Here is a 15,035-nt window from a genome sequence, read left to right on the forward strand (position 1 = left end):
AGGTAATCTCCCGTCCACAATTAGCCCAATTAGCCCTGTCATAAACAATCCGGTGGGCGCGCAAGCAACACAAACAGATCAACAGAGCCAGGCCTCGCGCCATTAATGGCGAGTAATGGGCACATCAACTGATATCATGCTTGCCCTTACTTATTGGTGGATTCTGAGGACCCCGGCTCAGCTGGAGCGCCTGTCAGGAGCTACCTGGCCGGCACAAATTGTTCCCATCCACTTTCATTAGCTCGTGGACGCGGGGCAAGCGAGAGCGGCGCAATCAGCGAGCGCGCACCTGCTCGTGCAGACACCTAACAGAGCCTTTGCAGTGCTCGACCAACCATAGCGTGGCCAACTGCTTCTTAGATGGCTGTTCATAGGCCAACTGCTTCTTAGATGGCTGTTCATAGGCCAGCTGGTCTTGGGCCGCTTGTTTATAAACCAGCTGGTCTTGGGCTGGTTGTTTATAGACCAGCTGGTCTTGTGCTGGTTGTTTATTATGGACCAGCTGGCCTTAGGCTGGTTGTTTATAGACCAGCTGGTCTTGGGGTGGTTGGTTATAGACCAGCTGGCCTTGGGCTGGTTGTTTATAGACCAGCTGGTCTTGGGCTGGTGGTTTGTTTATAGACCAGCTGGTCTTGGGCTGGTTGTTTATAAACCAGCTGGTCTTGGGCTGGTTGTATATAGACCAGCTGGTCTTGGGCTGGTTGTTTATAGACCAGCTGGTCTTGGGCTGGTTGTTTATAGACCAGCTGGTCTTGGGCTGGTTGTTTATAGACCAGCTAGTCTTGGGCTGGTTGTTTATTATGGACCAGCTGGTCTTGGGCTGGTTGTTTATTATGGACCAGCTGGTCTTGGGCTGGTTGTTTATTATGGACCAGCTGGTCTTGGGCTGGTTGTTTATTATGGACCAGCTGGTCTTGGGCTGGTTATTCATAGGCCAACTGGTCTTGGCCGCTTGTTTATAGACCAGCTGGTCTTGGGCTGCTTGTTTATAGACCAGCTGGCCTTGGGCCGGTTGTTCGTAGGCTGACTGATTTTGTGCCACTTGTTTATAGATTGACTAGTCTTTGGCCGGTTGGTCATTGGCCAACTTGTCTTGAGATGGTTGTTCATAGACCAACTAGTCGTGGGCTGGTTGATTATAGGTCAATACGTCTTGGGCTGGTTGTTTATAGACCAGCTGGTCTTTGGCTGGTTGTTTATAGATCAGCTGGTCTTGGGTTGGTTGTTTATAGACCAGCTGGTCTTGGGTTGGTTGTTTATAGACCAGCTGGTCTTGGGCTGGTTGTTTATTATGGACCAGCTGGTCTTGGGCTGGTTGTTTATTATGGACCAGCTGGTCTTGGGCTGGTTGTTTATAGACCAGCTGGTCTTGGGCTGGTTGTTCATAGGCCAACTGGTCTTGGGCTGGTTGTTTATAGACCAGCTGGTCTTGGGCCGCTTGTTTATAGACCAGCTGGTCTTGGGCTGGTTGTTTATTATGGACCAGCTGGCCTTGGGCTGGTTGTTTATTATGGACCAGCTGGCCTTGGGCCGGTTGTTCATAGGGTGACTGATTTTGTGCCACTTGTTTATAGATTGACTTGTCTTTGGCCGGTTGGTCATTGTCCAACTTGTCTTGAGATGGTTGTTCATAGACCAACTAGTCCTGGGCTGGTTGATTATAGGTCAACACGTCTTGGGCTGGTTGTTTATAGACCAGCTGGTCTTGGGCTGGTTGTTTATTATGGACCAGCTGGCCTTAGGCTGGTTGTTTATAGACCAGCTGGTCTTGGGCTGGCTGTTTATAGACCAGCTGGTCTTGGGTTGGTTGTTTATAGACCAGCTGGTCTTGGGCTGGTTGTTTATAGACCAGCTGGTCTTGGGCTGGTTGGTTATTATGGACCAGCTGGTCTTGGGCTGGTTGTTTATAGACCAGCTGGTCTTGGGCTGGTTGTTCATAGGCCAACTGGTCTTGGGCTGGTTGTTTATAGACCAGCTGGTCTTGGGCCGCTTGTTTATAGACCAGCTGGTCTTGGGCCACTTGTTTATAGACCAGCTGGTCTTGGGCTGCTTGTTTATAGACCAGCTGGTCTTGGGCTGGTTGTTTATTATGGACCAGCTGGCCTTGGGCTGGTTGTTTATTATGGACCAGCTGGCCTTGGGCCGGTTGTTCATAGGCTGACTGATTTTGTGCCACTTGTTTATAGATTGACTAGTCTTTGGCCGGTTGGTCATTGGCCAACTTGTCTTGAGATGGTTGTTCATAGACCAACTAGTCGTGGGCTGGTTGATTATAGGTCAACAAGTCTTGGGCTGGTTGTTCGTAGGTTGACCAGTCTTGGGACATTTGTTTATAGAGCGCCTAGCCTTGGGCCCGTTGTTTATTGGCCAACTTGTCTTGGGACGGTTGCTCATAGGCCAACTCGTCTGGGGCCGGTTGTTCATAGGCCAACTCGTCTTGGGCCAGTTGTTGATAGGCAAACTCGTCTTGGGCCGATTGTTGATATGTCATCTCGTCTTGGGACGGCTGTCCACAGCCCAACTACTCTGCGGCTGGTTGTTCATAGGCGAACCAGTCTTGGGCTGGCTGATTTTAGGCCAAGAGCTCTTGGGCCAGATGGAATTAAGGAAACAGGACTACACAACCAAATATGTTTGAGATGACAAGGGACAACAGGCAAACCAGCCGTAAACTGGAAAAGAATGCCTGTTTTTTTTTTTTTTAGAGATAAGATAAATTAAACATTCACCTTAGATGCTAGCTAGGTAGATCACCAAATTTCAAGAAAAAAGATGCAATCTTAAACAAAAAAATAAGAAAATGGTGTGGGCACTTATGCATTGTTCACCTAGGGTGCAATTTAGTGGCAGCTATTCTGATTTCTCTAAGTACCTTCTGTACAGTTTCAACCCACACACAAAACAGGTTACACAACAATTCATTTTTGTTTTAGGTTGCGCCAAAACGCACACATCACCAAAATTGATAATCCAATTGGAATGGAAAAACTACTGAACAATACTGAAAATTATAGATCAAAAACAATCTAAAAGTGTGCAGTTGTGTGGTACCATACATAAGCAAAGATAAATTTACAGTCCGCACACAAGCCTGTGGTACATGCGGGTACACGGCTTCCACCCACTATTTTCACAGGGTAGACGCTGTCCACTCTGTCAAGAAGCTGGGCCCCACTGAAATATGCGGAACTTGTCCAGTGTAATTTTCAGACACTGGGACACGTTCAGCTCAGCAGCACCTGCTCGTTGCCTGCTTTTCATTCCCAGCAGCAATGTACAGGCAGGAGGGAGCTTGTTTATTTTCACCTCAAGCAGGGCCAAAGATAAAGGCCAACGTTAAGGAGCCATCAGGTCTCCTTTTGTTCCAGTGTGATCCTGGCTGGGTGTGGTCTGCAGCCTCAGACCTAGATGCAAATGCAACAGAGAGGAAACAAAGCCTCACAGCTTATTATCACTTCACAGGTATTTAAGCAAGGCATGGTTTGGACTTTTTTTTCCAGTCTGAGATATGAGACAAGCATGCATTCTAAGAATGTCAGATGTGTTGCTCTATCCAAGTGTCGTGTAGTTTCCACCAATCAGTAGCAACTGCATGTTTATGAACGACAAACTTAGGATGGTGCCAGACTGATTCCATGCACCCCCATAGCATATAATGTCACTTGGACCAGCTAGCTCGCGGTGTGGCTGTTAGCCCCCTTAAGCTAAACAGGGAGAAAACAGTTCTGGCAACCACTGAACATGACAACTCTGTTCCCTCAGAAACCGTGGTGACAGACTTCAGTCGTTGCCAGAACTGTTCGGTCCCTGTTTAGGTTAGGGGGTGCTAACGGTGCGAGATAGCTGGTCCAAGGGACAACCTATGCTACAGGGGTGCATGGAATCAATCTAGCACCATCCTACGTTTATGTCGTCCATAAACGCCTTCCTACGGATTGGTGGAAACTACACTACATGGCGCCCAACGTGTGCCCTGTCACTCAAACAAAGATGTACCCAGCCCTGAATCCACTAAACAGCATGTATTGAGCAGCTGTTCCCTGCGTCAAAAATGAAAGTGTGGGTTCAACCTTTACCACTGTAGAACTAATGTAGGTGCAAGAATGGCGGTAAACTGAGGGCCTGTATCAGTGGGTTAACATGTATGTTGGGTGTTTAGAGTGGGAACAAAGCACTCTACTGAGATGGAGTCTCAATTCATACACATTTCAGAGAAAAACAGCAGAAAATGACCCCAGGCATACCTAGTTCAACTCATTTACCTGTCTCAATCAGTCATTACTTGTAGAGCGCGTCTCATCACCCATGAGGGTATCCAGGAACTGGGCTAGTCAAATTGCCAGGTCTTGAAGCTCTTCCTGAAGTCAGTCAGTGAGGGTGATGTGTGGAGCGTGAGGGCGTTTCAGGACCTGGCGGCGAGGTGGGAGAAAGAGCGTTCTCTGCTGTGGCTACGACCAATGGCCGGTGTAAGTGCAAGGGCGAGGGAGGCGGAGCAAAGGTTTCCGTCTATTAAAGCAAGCAGCTAAGGTCAGTACTTGGTCTCCAGCTTTACCCTGCCATTGCTGCTACCCAGGTTTACAAATATTATGTCATCATGTCATTGTGAAAGACATTTTGCATCCTCCAAACAAAGCTGCTCTCTGGCGTGTCAAGCAGAAGCCTTTAGCATATACAACCGGTCTTGTTCAAGCAATAATGGGGCACACTCAATGTAAAGTACTCCGCACAAGTTTTATACCGCACACCCACCCCATAACTAAAATAGCAGATTCGAGCATATGGCCCCTTTATGTCCTTTAGAGTTGCCTGCTTGAAATGAAAAGAAATGAAATGAAATGAAATGAAAAGAGGAATTTAATAAAGCGCACTGCGGCCAAAGCGGCTTCCTGGCGCTGGGGGCTCAAACACGCTCACAGGGAAAACCCAAAAGGACTAGCCGGGAAAAGCCTGGGAAAAAAGAAAAGTTTTAAGGGCCTTGCGGAAGTGACGGTAGATGGGGATGGAGCGGATAGCAAGAGGAAGGCTATTCCAAAGCCGAGGGGCCAGAACCGAGAAGCGAGTGCCCCCGGTACGAGTTTTACGAAAGCGGGGAATGTGAAGCAGAGACAATGATGAGGAACGAAGAGTGCGAGCGGGGGCATGAGAGGTGATAAGGGAGTTAATGAACAGTGGGGCAGAACGATGGTGGGCCAGGAAGGCCAGGCAAGCAAGTTTAAAAGAAGATCTGAAATGTACTGGGAGCCAGTGGAGAGACCTAAGGGCAGGAGTGATGTGAGAGCATTTGGGTAAGTGAAGAATAAGTCGGGCCGCCTGATTTTGGATGGCCTGAAGACGGCGGGCTTCATAGGCCGGGATGCCAACATACAGGCCATTCCCATAGTCAAGGCGGGAGATGATTAAAGCGATGACTATAGTTTTGAGAGCATCAGCCGAAAAAAAACGAGAGATCTTGCGAATGATACGAAGGGAAAGGAAACATGAAGAAACAACAGAACTAATTTGTGAGTGCATAGACAGGTCTTGGCTGATCTTGATGCCCAAAGTCCGGACAGAAGAGACTGGTACCGGGGGAGGACCAAAAGAAAGAGGCCAATGAACAGGGGACCAAGGGTTGGAAGGACCACCGGTGAGGACAAGCTCCGTTTTATCCAGATTGAGCTTCAAATGATTGGAGCTCATCCACTGCGAAATAAAAACTAGAGTAGAGCAAAATTTGGGAAGGGAAAGAGAAGGGGATGAGAGATCGAAAACAAGCTGGAGGTCATCAGCGTAGTTATACACAGAAACCCCCAGCTCGAGAAGAGAAGAGACAAGAGGGCGGATATAAAGATTGAAAAGAAGAGGGGAAAGAGAAGAGCCCTGCGGCATCCCACAGGTGACTGAACGAGGGGGAGCGGAAAATCCGGAAAGATGAACCGCTTGCGTCCTGCCTAAGAGGAAGGACGCGATCCAAGAAAGGGCAGCTCCCTGAATGCCCACTGCGCTGACACGGTCGAGAAGAATGGCATGATCGACCGTGTCAAACGCAGCGGACAGGTCGAGGAGAACCAGGGCCTGGGGGAGACTGCTATCAGCTTTCCCCTTAAGTTCATCCATGACTGCCAACACCACGCCCTCTGTAGAGTGGCCAGGGCGGAAACCCGCCTGGTGGGAGGCCAAAAGACGATTCTCCTCGAGATAGGTGGATAAGCAAGTAGTGACGTAGCTTTCAAGGATCTTCCCAAGATAGGGAAGCAGAGAAATAGGCCTGAAATTAGATAACAAAGAGGGGTCAAGACTAGGTTTTTTAAGAATAGGAAGAATGATAGCAGATTTGAAAGAGGAGGGGACAGTAGCCAAAGTAAGAGAAGCATTAAGAAGAGCAAGAGGGGGAGCAGGGCAACTAGAAAAAAAGAGTTCTAAGGATGCGAGCAGGAGCGCAGTCCGCAGGAGAACCGGACTTAACTTTGGCAAGCAGATCCAAAAAAAGCAGAGAGGAAATGGGTTGAAAGTAATTAAAAGAAGAAGGTGAAAAAGAAGAGGCAGAGAATTCAGGTTGGGGCGCAGGAGGAATGTTGGCCTTAATAGTAAGGATCTTATCAATAAAGTAATCATTGAGTGAAGAACAAAGATTGGGAAGGAACCAAAGATGTGCAAGTGCGGTCAGAAGTGGCAAGACTATGAACTAAGGAAAAAATTTCACGCGATTTGTTGGCAGAGAAGGTAACTCTCTCAGTGAAGTATTTGGTCTTGGCCGCTAAAATAGCACTTTTGTATTCATTCAAGAGGGTTTTATATTTGAGCCGGAGAGTGGGACAGTAGTTCCGTCTCCACTGACGTTCAGAGCGCCTGAGACCCAGTTTAAGAGTTTTTAGTTCAGAAGTAAACCATTTGTGGGCATCATAAGGTCGAACACGCTTAACCCTCTTGAGGGGGGCGGCCTAATCACAAGAGGAGGAGAGCCAAACAGTAATGGCGTCAGCCTGATCTTCCAAGGGCAAGTTAAAGAGGTCAGGAGCGGATAGAGCCAGAGAAGATGAGAGAGAATTAAGATCAATCTGGTTCCAGCTGCGTGCCAAGATGGTCTTAGAAGGAGGAGCTTTCTCAGCAGAGCCCAGATGGATGGAGAAAGAGATCATAGAGTGATCCGACCAGACACAGGGAAGAATGGAAATTGATGAGATGTTGCAACATGAAGACCAGATTTGATCCAGAATATGACCCTGTGTGTGAGTGGGGGCCAAAACATGAGAGGAAAAATTGAGGCACTTGAGAGTGGCAGTGAAATCTTTGGATGATGAATCCTCCCTGGGATCACCTGGCCAATGCTGTGTACTGTGTGCTGTGAACTTGCTGTGTGTCCCTCACTCTTTGAGTAAGGCATCAGCCCTCTACAGCTAGAATGCATAGAACCCGCCCCCCCCCCCCATCTCGCCCCCGCTCCACCCAAGTACCCACAAAGCAAACCTTACTCAAGGTGTGGGAAATTTAGGCCATGTTTAATACAACATAAAATCTTCACAAACATGACAATCAATAACATTGACATTTACTAGGCCATAAATTCTTGCATCACACATTTAATTTCCTAGTGTTCAGAATTCATAACCTATTTATCTTTCTTGACCATAATACCCTCCAGCACTAAGGGGCCTCCAGGCTCGCATCCCCGCCGTTTGAGAACCACGCAAGGCGCAACGCACCTGCGTCCTTGAGTGGTGAGCCCCCCCAGCCCTTGGTCCTTGTCCGTCTGTTTCCGGGGGCCCACCCCTCGCCACCAGGCTGTTCAAGGAGGCTCGTGTGACCTGTCGCCCTTGCCTCCCCAGCAGCCGGTGTCCCCATTCTCCCTGCGGAGAGCTTACCATCTCTCCCCTCAGTGCTGGCCTCAGGAGTATGCTAGCAGGCCTCCCGTTGTCTTAAAATCACAACCCTGTGACCTCTATTCCGCAAACCCCCTTGCCCCAACTAAAAGACCCAAAACCCTAAACTCAAGGGACGGGTGGGTGGGAGATCAAATGGTAGCCGTCGTCCGGGCAGGAAAAAAGAGAATGAGTGGAGGTGAGATCCGGGCCTAAATAGCCCCTAAGCCCCACCTCCACTCATCCCAACCGGAAGTATGCGTTGCACCTACGATGCGGTGCCCCGGAAGGACTACCGCCGGCCGGCAACCAATCAGGTTGCCGGCCATGCTAGCGCTACCAGGGGGTGTGTCACCGGGGCGGGGGGGAGCCGGGTCCTAAGGGCGCGCTTTCCGATGGTCGCGCTTGGCATAGAACCCGGACCCCCCCCATCTCGCCCCCGCTCCACCCAAGTACCCACAAAGCAAACCTTACTCAAAGTGTGGGAAAATTAGCCCTTGTTTAATACAACATAAAATCTTCACAAACATGACAATCAATAACATTGACATTTACTAGGCCATAAATTCTTGCATCACACATTTCATTTCCTAGTGTTCAGAATTCATAACCTATTTATCTTTCTTGACCATAATACCCTCCAGCACTAAGGGGCCTCCAGGCTCGCATCCCCGCCGTTTGATAACCACGCAAGGCGCAACCCACCTGCGTCCTTGAGTGGTGAGCCCCCCAGCCCTTGGCCCTTGTCCGGCTGTTTCCGGGGGCCCACCCCTCGCCACCAGGCTGTTCAAGGAGGCTCGTGTGATCTGTCGCCCTTGCCTCCCCAGCAGCCGGTGTCCTCATTCTCCCTGCGGAGAGCTTACCATCTGTCCCCTCAGTGCTGGCCTCAGGAGTATGCCAGCAGGCCTCCCGTTGTCTTAAAATCACAACCCTGTGACCTCTATTCCGCCACTAGGGTGACCAGGGGCCGCAGGTCCTTCACCCTCCCCACCAAAGAAAAGGTTCTGCACAAAAGACCAAATCCCCTTGATCCACATGTCCGTGCCGATGTCCGATAGGTGCACCCCGTCGTGGTGAAACATCTGATCGCCTGATATTAATCTGTGGGGAATGTGACACAAGCGGCCCGATACGGAGCACAACCTAGCCAACTCCCCGTTGAGTCGTCTCACCGATACGTTCAGGGCCCAGGATCTGACCCCTCCCGACCAAACCCGGCGGGGGATCATGCATGACCATGCTATCCGGGCCTGTGGGAATGTCCTCCCCAGCCAGGCAAATTCAGTCAGTAAGTCCTCTCTTACAGCCATGCGACCCAAATCCACCATGTCATTTCCTCCCAGGTGCAAGATGATCAAATCCGGGGACGGAAGTCCCTCGCGTTCTCGAGTCTCCTGAACCAGCTGGCGCAACTGCCGGATCCGCAAGCCACCGACGCCTCGCCATAAAAATGATGTTCTCCTTAACCCCGCTGGTTTCACCACTCGCCTCTGCCGCAGCCGAACCGTGGCGCGCCCAACACCCAGATTACTTTCGTTGACATACTAATAGCGAGGGAGAAGAAAAACAATGTCAGCATCATACAATCTAACCAGAAGCCCTTTCACAGTAACTCTGGCCGCACATAGCGCTTAAAACATGATGACGACCAGCGCCCTACTCTCTTGACCACCTCTGCCAGTAAACCGGCTCCCGCCGCGAGAGTTGCCGCCCCTATCCTAAAGGAGTGAGATGGATAACCCGTAGGATCCAACCCCAAAGCGTTCAAAGCCTGCTTAAAGACGGCATTGAACTGGAATTTTGATAAGCAATCCCCTTGCTCGTGAATAAACAGCGCCTGCCCGCCCCCGCTGGGGCGTATTAATTGATAAGCTTCCAAGTTGGCTATGGGGCAGGCTATGTCACCTGGAGCTGGAGATAAGTGAATTATGGCCCCCTTCCCCAGCGGGTCAGTCTTAGATCGCCTCAACACCACCTCTAACCCCCCAGAGACTAACTTTGTGTCCTGCCATTGAAGTCCCCCCTGCATGGTCTGCTTTGGACGCTCCTACCACTTCTCCCAAGCGGAAGGCCCCATAAAACGCTAGGGAAAAGGCTGCCCTGAACAGAATGCACTCATAGTGCGATGCGCATACAGACTGTAGCACCCCCAGGATGTCCCTTAGCAACTGCACATCCAGAGGCCTCCGCATGTCCTTCTTTGACCCCTCCAGCCTAGCCCAGCCGGACAGGGCCCTCCTTACCACGAAGGTAGCCCCAGGGTCCTGCATCCCAGCCACTTTTGCAAAGAAGCTTATCGCTGTCATGCGCGCCCTGGCGTAAGACGCCGGTCTACCTTGATTCCTCAGTACCATTAAATATTCGCAAAGCGTTACTGCTGAAAAAAAGGGGGGAGTGGCTTGAGTACCCCACAAAATTCCTGTAATCTCTGAACTGCTGCTGGTAAGTTCTTCTCGTGCTTTTGCTCAAGGATGCTCCCACCAGCCCCGCTAATCCGGCACTCCAATCCTCCACAAAGAAGCTGGGAAAACTCGTCCGCCTGCGGGTGATACTTCCTGAACTCCTGTAACTTGAGGCGAGACAAAGCATCAGCGGCTTGATTATGTACACCGGGAATATGTGCTGCCCTGAACACCAAATTCAATTTCAAACAGGCCAGAACCAGATGCTTCAATAACCGCAACACGTGCTTACAAGTGGCTCCTTGCCTATTGATGGCTTCCACTACCGCCATATTGTCAGACCAGAAGATTACAGTTTTGTTCCTGAAAATAGGAGCCCAGATTTCCACAGCCACTATAATAGGAAAAAGTTCCAAGAAAGCGATGTTTCTAGACAAACCGCTCTCATGCCATGTCAATGGCCAATCGCCCCTACACCACTGTGTCCCCAAAATTGCCCCAAATCCAATGCTGCCTGCTGAGTCAGTAAGCAGGCCCAATTCAGAGCTAGACATCGCCGGTTCAGGCCAAATTACCTTACCATTGAAACCCTTCAGAAATTCGCGCCAAATCCTTAGGTCCTCTTTGACCTCTGCCTGTAATCTTACATGGTGATACTTCTGAGTGAGGCCAGTCATGGCTCGAGCAATGGATCTAGAAAACGGGCGGCCCATGGGAATGATTCTCAAAGCAAAATTTAGCTGCCCCACCAAAACCTGGAGTTGATGCAGGGTGACCTTGGGACCTGCTAAGGCAGCGTCTATGGCCTGTGAAAATGCCCTAACTTTGTCTAACAGCAACCTGCATTCCCCTGCTACGATATCTATTTCAATCCCCAGAAATGACAGGCTAGTATCAGGACCCACCGTCTTCCCCGGGGCCAGGGGCACTCCCATTTCCTCAAACAAAGCTACCAGCTGGCCTAGAGCCCGCCCACAACTTTCCGAGTCCGGTGGGCCCATAATCATGAAATCATCCAAGTAATGCACTATCTCCTTATGCCCTGTCTTTACCACAAATAGCCACTGCAACATTGTGCTAAACATTTCGAAATATTTGCATGACACAGCGCAGCCCATTGGCATGCATCTGTCAAAGTAATACCGAGAGTCCACCTGGAAACCTAATAGATGGTAGTCTTCTGGCTGCACCGGCAAGAGCCGAAAGGCAGACTCAACATCAGTTTTTGCCAGCAAAGCGCGTGGCCCCAAGTCTTGCAGCTTCTGCAATGCTGCATCAAAAGAAGAGTACGTCACCGAGAACAAAGACGGATCTATGGCATCATTTACCGACGCCCCTTGCGGGGCTGATAAATTGTGTATCATCCTGAATTGCCCTGGATTTTTTTTAGGCACCACCCCCAGGGGAGAGCAAACAAACCCAGGCAGTGGAGGCAACCCAAAAGGACCAGCCACCCACCCCAGGGCCTTTTCCTTGTTTACCTTACTTGCCACCACCTCTGGGTGCATACGTGCTGACAACAAATTCTTACAGTAGCCCACTGGTGGAACCCCTATTGCAGGGATGCGGAAGCCTACTGAAAACCCCTCATACAAAATTCTGGCTGCCTTCCTATCAGGGTACTGATTTAGCCAGAGCATCAGTTTCCCTAAGTTGACCGGAGTAGGTAATTCATTGTGCCGGGGGAGGCTTGGAATCCCTCTCTTTTTCTTTAGATTTTTTGATACATTTAAACTCTGGGTGGGAGAGGTGGCCGCAGTAAGCGCATGTGTGTTTGAATTTGCATGTCCCCGGGGCCCAAGTGCATGTTTTCCGATTAAACGCCCAACATGTCCCTTTTTTCTCCCCTGGGCCTCCTTGGGATGTCCGAAAGGGCTGCCTCACATGCATCTTGTTCACGCTTTCCAGCCAGACGTTCACCTCCGTCTGGTCCCACCCCATGTCAGGATCTTCTACTTTGGCCCACCTAAAATCCAATGGTTCAAATGGTAGCCGTCGTCCGGGCAGCGAAAAAGCGAATGAGTGGAGGTGAGATCCGGGCCTAAATAGCCCCTAAGCCCCACCTCCACTCATCCCAACCGGAAGTATGCGTTGCACCTACGATGTGGTGCCCCGGAAGGACTACCGCCGGCCGGCAACCAATCAGGTTGCCGGCCATGCTAGCGCTACCAGGGGGTGTGTCACCGGGGGGAGCCGGGTCCTAAGGGCGCGCTTTCCGATGGTCGCGCTTGGCATTCCACTGGCAAAGAGGCCACCATTACAGACAGGAAATGTAACAATCAGCTGGGAGTTGGCAATCATTTGCCACTCATACGGGCAGAATCACTCTTACTTTACACTTATCAGTTCCGTAAGTCTTTTTAGGTCAGGCAATAGCCAAGATCTTTTGATTTTATTAAAATGAACTGTATAATATACCTACTTTAAGGGCCTTTCAGCCAGCCCTCTACAGCTATTGGTCTGTTACTGTGTCATTCATAAATTTACCTCTGCCTATTACAACAGGCAGTGCCCACCGAATTTATCATCGCTTTACTTACAATAGCGATGAAGAAGAATTTTTTCTTTTTCCAGGGCCACCACTACGTACAGACAAAGGGTGTCGCGTTGGGGACAGCCTTCGCCCCGGATTTGGCGATTATTTTTATGGTCAACTTTGAGAGAGCCTTTGTCTTTAACAACAATACCTTCTACCACCGGGTTAATTTGTGGAAACGGTATATTGATGATCTACTGATGATCTGGACCGGAGACACAACTGAGTTGGGCCTCTTTCACAATTGGCGGAATCAATGTAACCAGGATATTAAATTCACATTACAATCGGATGCCAATGAGATAGCTTTCCTGGACATTAAAATTTTTTGTGAAAATAACAAGCTATATACCACACTGTTCCGCAAGCCTACAGAACGTATCTCCCTCCTCAGGTACAACAACCACCATCCCCGGGGCCTGAGAGACAACCTACAGGTGGGTCAGCTCTTACGGATCCGTAGGAACTGCTCTAAGAAGGCAGACTATATGACTGAATCTGAGGACCTAAGTACCCATCTGATGGTGAGGGGATACCTAAGAAGATTGGTGAAAAGAGCTCGGAAAAGGGCCTGGTTTAACCCACGGGAAACTTTACTGACTCCCAGGGAGAAGAAAGACATATCATCACAGAGATTAATCTGCGTTACCACTTTTTCCACAAGAAGCAATGCCATAAAGAATGTTATTAACAAACATTGGAACCTGGTGTCGGACGACATTGACCAACCAAATCCATTCATGCACTCTTTTAAAAAAGCGAAGAGTGTGAAACACCACATGGTCCGCTCCCATTTGGAAACAGCTACTGAACCCACGATTCAATCACTTTGGAACCTACCACCGGTAAAGGGACATTATAAATGTGGACACTGCAAAGCATGCCATACCATGATCGCTACTAAGAACTTCAACTATAAACAACACACGATTGCCCGACATTCCTTTACCAATTGTAACTCTGTGAACGTAATCTATGGTATCATCTGCCCATGTGGATTCCTCTATGTGGGCCAGACGCAGCAGAAGATCAAGGCCTGAATACTCAACATCAGAGCAGGATCCGGTGCTCTGTCCACGGGGCACCGCTAGTTGAGCGTTTCGCAACGAAGGGACAGAATCCAGATCAACTACAGTGGTTGGTAATAGAAAAAGCTGAACTGGGACCGAGAGGGGGACACATTGCCTCGATCTTGAACATACGGGAATCTAAATGGATGGTACGTCTGGACACCATTGCCAATGGACTCAATGAATTGGATTCCAGTAATGCACAATTGTCGTGCCTCACCACTGAATGAATTGATTTGAGGTGCACAACACACACATAGCATGATGATGTCACCCTTTCAGCCATTTCAAGAATACTAGCGTTTTTCAAAGTATGTTGGGTCCTAGAGATCGAGTTTATAAGTATAAACAAACTGACCCAATAATGTACTCTCTAGCAACAGTTTCGTATATTCAGTTTTGCATGATGCGAGATTTCTATATCCTTTACGTGTGATAATGTACACTTTAGACTTTGACATCGTAATGATCTCACAGGCAGTATGACAAATATGTAATCACCCGATACTTCACTACTATTGAACTCATGCACGTAATGACGTCTGTTTAGTTATGGATATTGAACCTTTAGGGATCTTTATCCCATAGGATGTGATGTATACATGCATATTCATTTACTGCCATTCAATTATGTTTTTCGACTAGTTAATATTATGTAAAATGAGCCAACGATTTGATTTTACTCATGTAATTCAAGGTTACATCTGACACTGATACGACCACAAACACGTGGAGTGTAGGATAGCCAAGTCTGTCTTCCCTTACCGTTAGTTAGACTCACAGCGACACCGGCATCCAGCGTCTACACTACGCTGGACGTCACGCGTTCCCCGGCGTTTCAACCGCAGTCCTATTTTAAACAGAGTTCACGCACCAGTGGCGTCTTGGTCCCACTACGTGGTAAACTTTGGAGGATTAGCGGTGAGTGTGTTGCAGATGTCATTGCTCTAAGGCACATTCTGATTATAGACCCAGCATTAGTCATATCGTGCATTCGTTGACACCGGCTAACTCGGTGATGAATAACAATCATAGATTTCAGGCCCAACTCCCGTATCGCTCAGACGATACTGACACTTTGGGATGCGCGTAATCTCACCAAACTAACCTGCCCCTTTACCCTCGATTAACAAGATGTAACAATCCAACAGTCTCAACTTCCTTTCTGTTCCCAGCATTGATTCGGTTT

General features: G+C 49.1%; 1 protein-coding gene across 2 annotated transcripts in view; it reads right to left on the reverse strand.

Annotated features, from left to right (window-relative positions):
- The window catches only part of CDIN1 (CDAN1 interacting nuclease 1), a 670,496-nt gene that overhangs the window by 80,280 nt on the left and 575,181 nt on the right, over positions 1 to 15,035 (reverse strand). The window contains exon 12 of one of the 2 annotated variants that reach the window (XM_085627343.1): positions 8,406 to 9,382. The exons of the other annotated variant lie outside the window; for it this stretch is intronic. Coding sequence (XP_085483469.1) covers positions 9,316 to 9,382 — 67 coding nt within the window. The 3' untranslated portion in view covers positions 8,406 to 9,315. Of the gene's footprint in view, positions 1 to 8,405; positions 9,383 to 15,035 lie in introns of those variants that run through there. 2 annotated transcript variants of the gene reach the window in all.

Source organism: Triturus cristatus, chromosome 9, assembly GCF_964204655.1.
Source record: "Triturus cristatus chromosome 9, aTriCri1.1, whole genome shotgun sequence".
In the NCBI taxonomy this organism is placed as follows: Eukaryota; Metazoa; Chordata; class Amphibia; order Caudata; family Salamandridae; genus Triturus; species Triturus cristatus.